Genomic DNA, 6,806 nt, shown 5'->3' with positions numbered 1-6,806 from the left:
GATGAAGGACCTTTATAGAGCGGTGTAGGGATTTGACTTGGCAAGGAAAAATGATTACCTCTCTACCAAAGACCAGAGTGAAGGCCAGTTGCTGAGAACTCCCTCTTCCCTCCATCTACCTTTATCAACTTTCTATGCCACTCTCCACAGCAGCTCTTCATCCTTCATCCTTCCTCAAACCTCTTATGGCTCCCCCTTCCCCCACTCTCTCCACCAACAATCTTGCCTCCTATTTTACAGAAAAAGTTGAGGCTGCTGGCCAAGAGCTCCCTCTTTTCCAGCTCATCTCACTCAGGGCTTCTGCCACGACCTCCTTCACTAGTCTCCCACAAAGAGGCGTCCCTAATCCTTGCCAAGGCTAACCCCTTTATCTGCACAATCGCCTCCCCCTCCCCTCATTTATGTCATCCCTACTCTTTCACTTCTCTTCAATCCTTCCCTGTCTACTGGCTGATTCCCTACTGCCTACAACATACCCATGTCTCCCCATTCTCAATAAACTCTCATTTGATCCTCCATCCCCATAACTACTATCTTGTATCTCTTCTGCCCTTTGTGGCTAAACACCTTGAGAAAGTCATCTGTAATAGACACCTCCACTTCCTCTCCACCAAAACTGCTCTCTCCAAAGTTACTAATGATTTCTTAGTTGCCAAATCCAATGCCCTTTTCTCAGTCCTTATCCTTCTTGACCTCTCTGCAGACGTTGACAAGACTGATCACTCTCTCCTCCTTGAGACTCTCTTATCTCTAGATTTTCAGGACACCACTCTCTCTTGGTTCTTCTCCTACTTATGTAACTGCTCTTTCTTACTCTCCTTTGCTAGACATTCATCCGAGTCACACAGACCCATGAAGGCTGTCCCACAGGGCTCTGTCCTGTGGCCTATTCTCTCTACATGTTACTTAAGTCAATGATCTTGTTATCTTCTATGGATCTGATTACCATTTCTATGCTGATGATTCTCAAATCTACCTATTCCATTCTAACCTTTCTACTGACCTTCAATCTTGTATCTCCAACTGCCTTTCAGACATCTTGAACTGGATGTACAGTAGACACCTTAAACTCAACATGTCCAAAACTAAATTCATTATCTTTTCCCACAAGCCCTCCCCTCTCTTCTGAACTTCCCTGTTACTGTGGAGGGCAATGCCATCTCCCCAGTTTCCAGGCTTGCAACATAGGTTAAGATTCTGTATACCTTACTATCTTCTCCCCCACCCCCATATTCAATATGTTGTCAAAATCTGTTGATCTCACCTTTGCAACATCTTCACTCATCTGATACTGTCATCACTCTGGTGCAAGCCCTCATCACCTCATACCTGGACTAATGCAGTAACTTGCTGGTTGGTCTGTCTGCAACAAGTCTCTCTCCACTCAGGTCCATTCTCCATTCAGCCACCAAAATGATTTTCCTAAAGCATTAAGTCCAACCATGTCATGCCCTACTCAATAAACTCTCTGGTATTCAACGCCCTTCATATCCTTGCCGCTCCCCCCTTACTACCTTTTCAGTCTTTTTATATCTTGTAACAACCGCCACTCTCATCCCAAACACTCTTTGATCAAGTGACACAACCTCCTTGCTCTTCTGTGTACAAGACAATCCATCTCTCAGCTCCCAGCATTTTTTCTGGCTGTTCCCCATGCCCCTCTCCTTATCTCTGCCTACTGCCCCTCCTGGCTTCTTTCAAATCTCAGCTAAAATCCCTTCTTCTACAGGAAGCTCTCCCTAATTTCTCTAGTGCCTTTTCTCTGTTAATTACTTCCTATTTATGTATCTAGTATACAGTTTGTTTGTACATATTTACTGTCTCTCCCATTAGACTGTGAGTCCTTGAGAGCAGGGACTTTTTCCCCTTTCTTTGTATCCCCAGTACTTAATTCAGTGCTTGGTACTCAAATTTAATAAATGCTTCCTCATTAACTGACTAGCACATACACACCTTAGTTACAGGGATGCATAAAAGATTGATAAGACTCACTGTAATAAGGGACAGAACCTTAAATCAAAAGCCTTAAATTAGTTACAGAATTTTAATCACAAGTGACCTCATTTTTTGGGGGGTTAGGGGCAAGGAAGAGAATATGGGGAAGAAAAGACAAAATAAAGGGGAGAACCTTTTGGTTACCCCTAAAACAACACTCCAAACTATTTCAACTACTATAATACTGGCTCTGACGGAAACCTTACAAAAAAGTCCCAAACATAGAGATGAGCAGTTTTAATTGGATAAGATGAACAGAATGCTAAATTTATTTTATTTTGTTTTCTCACAGCCTCTAGGTAGAAGGTGAAACCACAAAAAGTTACGTGGGTGGTTGCTAATTTAGAATGAATTTAAAAGAGAGGGTTATCATTCATCCTTTCAACTATAGTATTTGTGCTCTCTATATGTTAAGTCAGTAGTAAGGAATTAATTAAAACCTCTGTATTTATAAAGGCTGCTATTTTCAAGGGCAGAGACAATAAAGTAGTGGATAGAACTGGCCTTAGTTAGCAAGACCTGGGGTCAGGTCCCTTAACTTTTCAGTGTACCAGGCAATCCACTAACACTTTTTAGATATAGAGCAATTGTATATCTGTAAAATGAGTACTGATTAAAACTGTACTAATTAAACCACATGTTTGCCCCCACAAGAGAATTATCAAAACATCCACATTCACACTCTAAGCACGAAAAATATTAGAGGTGTGCTGGGGAAGTAGGGAAGAAGTAAAATGGTTTACCAAAATCAGCTTTCAAGAAATTGAATTAATTCGAATATATAGCTTTAAACCATTAAATAGGTCACATTCAATCACCAAAGTACCCAAACTTACTAGTTGTACTGAATGATGTGTTCTGTATTCATCTTCACTCCGAAGGCGTTGCTGGAATTTTTCACTGTGCTTTGCAATGCAGATTTCCTATAAGAAAACAAAATGTGCATGAATACAAACCAAACTAATTTAACAACTGATACCTATTTTAGCAGTTAACTTTAACCTTGAAATCTTTCTATTCCATTCATTTACTACAGTTTAAGCAGCTAAGAGCACATAAAATTCCTATTAGGTCAATTTCTAGATCAGCATATGTAAGACTTCTCTACTTAGTTAAAAACCAAAATGAAGGAACTGTCTTTTATTATCACTAGGATATTTTTTAAAAATACAAAATTAGCGCAGAATAGTAGAAAACACAATGGATTTAAAACTAGAAGCTCCAGTTTGAGGCCTGGTCATGCCATTTACCAACCACATGGACAAGTTACCCACTTTCCCTAAGACTGTTTCCTCATCTGTAAAGTAAGGATACATAATAGCTGCAATGTGTTATCTCATCACAAGGTTATCTGAGAGGAAAACACATTCTTATACTCTTATAGAACTACATATAAATGTGACTGTTACTATAAGTAATAATGCTTTATGAAAATTTGGCAAAGAAAAATTGAAGGATGATGTAGCATGACGCTATTTACACTCAAGCTGAGGATTGGGGGAGGGTGGGTATGTGATACAATGCCACATACTTCTTGAATAATTCAGTGGATCAGTTATCTCATTGATATAGGCATTCCCTTAATCCTTAAAAACTCAGCTCACATACTCTGTGATTATTTTTTCTTTCTTTTTATAAATCCTGTAGAGAGGATCTAATAGATGTGACAGATATTTTAACACTTCATAGGCACCAGAGGCAGCTCTTTTTGCCGGCCCACTTCCTTTTTAGATCATACATGTGATTATAGATTTAGAGCTGGAAGGTCCTTAGAGGCCATTACTTTGACTGTGCCCTTTTTGCCATTTCTTTCATGTGCATCATCATTGGTAATACGTAATATCCTACTAATATACACCTCAGTCAGGCCAGTTCCTCTAATGCTCTTTTGGTGCCTCTCAGTTTCGACTTTCTGTAGAAGGGGTATCTCCTGATTTGCAGCCATACAGCATTGCCAGAAGTATACTGCCATTAGAGTGATGGGTTTTTTAATTTTATCGAGAAGCCTGAGTTTGTTGAGATGGCTGCACAGTTACACGAGGGCAAGCCAGCTGGTTCACTTCTACCTATTCAAGTCTGGGTTAGCTGTACTATCAATGTGCACTGTTTGTTCAAGACATACGTACTGATGGACTATATCTCATGAGAAGTTCTGCAATACTGTAGCACTTGATGCAATTAGCAGAATGTATTTCACAATGGGAAGCATGTGCAGGATTGTGCTACATATTTAGACTACCTCTCCTTCTGTATTCTACAACAGACATGGGTGTACATACATTTTTTTTTCATGCCTGGTTTGATACTGATAATCAGAGGATCACATAGTGTTTATGTTGTTAACTGTATCAGATTATCTTGAGATGAGTGTGACATATACAAGGGAGATACCTTGTTTGAGGATAATTTTGCTATACAAACAATAAACACAAGGAAATATTTGTTTACAGCACTTTTCAGACAATTGTGTGGCCATAAAGATATGATCTACTATACAATATGGTTAGTAAAAGTTCATATGTCCCCTTTTCCTATGTTCATCAAGAATACCCTTGATATATATGTAGATCATTCTCAAAGATTTTGTAGAGCTGAAAGAGTAGGCTTGTGGTTTGTTGTTAGTAATGTCTTTTTGCCTATTTTATTTTGGCAAAACTTTGAACTATTTTTCCAGTCTTCTATTTTACTTACCTTAAAAATTAATATCTTAATGCTTTCAAAATCCTGTCACTTCTAGATAAGCAACACTCCCCAATAAATAAGTAGTCCAAGGGGGAATAATGATAATAATAAAATTTATATAACACTTTAAGATTTACAAAGCACTTCACATATATCATCTTATTTAATCCTCACAACAATTCTGTGAGGTAGGTGCTATTATTAGCCCAATTTTATATATGAGGAAACTGGGGCAAATTAAAGTTAAGTGATGTGCCCAGGGTCACACAACTAGTAATTCTGAGGCAGAATTTGAACCCAGTCCTTCTAGTTCTTTTTTGACCAGGGATAGCTCTAGTAAGAGTATATATTGCTTCCTGAGGGTCTTCCATAGCCTGTCTCTTTTTCTTACAAGGACCTGGATTCTGTTATTTATAATGCAGCAAGGTGGAACACTGAATCTGACAGACAAGCCTAAAACTGGCCCATCTGGAAGTCACCGGCCATGCACAAGACTTAATGTAAACTACAGAATTATGCTTTTAAAAAAGTAATTAAACTGTTTTATATCTTTTGATGTAGAGATTCCATTATTGGACATACCTCAAGTCAAAGACAAAAAGAAAGAACTCACATATACCAAAATATGTGAAAGAAGCCAGGAGAGGCAGCAGGAAGAGATACGGAGAGAGGTAAAATATGTGGTAGCAAAGAAATGAAAACAAAGTGGGCACTCTTTGTTTGGGTCATGGGATGAAAAAATTATGATCTATGAATATAATGAAATATTACTGCAACATTTCTTACTGTAATGAAAGAAATAATTGACTGTGAGGATTTCAGGACTATAAGGAATTCAGAGAAACATGGGGAGATGTATATATTCTGACACACAGTAAAGTAAGGATAAACTAAGATAATATTCATGAATATAATAAATGAAAAGAACACTAAAACCAAATCAATTATTACATAACCATAACAGTCTGCAGAAGATATAAGGAAATAATTTCTTTCCCGTGTACTAAGTGCAAACTGTTTCATATGTTACTCTTCTTGTATGCTTCGTTGGTTGATTTCAATGGATTTTTTATTATGAGGAAAGGCTCATTTAGATCCTCAATCCATATGCTATCCAATCAATCAAACTGATTGTTAATTGTTGATAACTTCTGATTAATTAATCAACATTTATTAAGCACCTACTATGTGCCAGGTATCATACTAAGCACTGGGGATACAAAAGGAGGCAAAAGACAGTCTCTGTCTCCAAGGAATCATGATCTAATGGGGGAGACAATATGCTAACAAATATATACAAAATAACATACATGGCATAAAGACAAAACTTTTGACAGAGTGAAGGCACTAAAATACAGAGGGATTAAGGAAGGCTTCCTACAGAAGATGGCATTTTAGTTGGGACTTAAAGGGAAGCCAGGAAGGTCAATAGTTAAAAGCAGAGGAGGGAGATCATTCCAGGCATGGGGGGCAGCCAAAAAGATGGAGTATCTTGTTCATGAAACAGCCAAGACGCCACTATCAGTGGATCAAAGACTACGTGGCAGGAAACAATGTTGTAAGAATACTGGAAAGGTAGGAGAAGGCTAGATTATGGAGGGGTTTAAATGCCACACAGAACATTTTGTATTTGTTACGTGAGGCAGGAGGGAGCCACTGGAATTTATTGAGTAGGTGTGTTCATACCTACGCTTTAAGAAAATCATTTTAATGGATGAATAGAGGATAAATTGGAGTGGAAAGAGACTTGAGAAAGGCAGATGCACCAGTAGGCTACTGTAGTAGTCCTGGTGTGAGGTGATGAGGGCCTGCATCAGGGTGGTGGTAGTATCAGAGGATTGAAGGAGCATAATTGAAATATGTTGCCAAAAGTGAAAATTGAGGAGATAGTGGTAGAAGGCATGTGAGTGATAGGAGACAAAGAAGGAGCTCATGGCAAACGATCTCAATTTTTTTCTGTAAAATTAAGAAGCAAAATTCTCAACTGAGAGAGTAGGATTAGGGGATCTTTGGGAGGATAAGGAAGGATGAAGAGATCTGGAAGAGCCACCGTAGAGAATGAGACAGTGAGTGGTTAAAGGAAGTATAGTATAGTATAGTATAGTATAGTATAGTATAGTATAGTATAG

At 38.4% G+C, this 6,806-nt stretch overlaps 1 protein-coding gene across 1 annotated transcript in view; it reads right to left on the bottom strand.

The window, feature by feature from the left end:
* JMY (junction mediating and regulatory protein, p53 cofactor) overlaps positions 1–6,806 on the bottom strand; it is a 107,803-nt gene that overhangs the window by 20,276 nt on the left and 80,721 nt on the right. The window contains exon 7 of the mRNA XM_027863407.1: positions 2,832–2,918. Within this exon, the coding sequence (XP_027719208.1) occupies positions 2,832–2,918 (87 nt within the window). The remainder of the gene's footprint in view (positions 1–2,831; positions 2,919–6,806) is intronic.

This window comes from Vombatus ursinus, unplaced genomic scaffold, assembly GCF_900497805.2.
Source record: "Vombatus ursinus unplaced genomic scaffold, bare-nosed wombat genome assembly UNPS02014772.1, whole genome shotgun sequence".
Taxonomy (NCBI): Eukaryota; Metazoa; Chordata; class Mammalia; order Diprotodontia; family Vombatidae; genus Vombatus; species Vombatus ursinus.
This window is presented reverse-complemented; position numbering and strand designations above follow the sequence as displayed.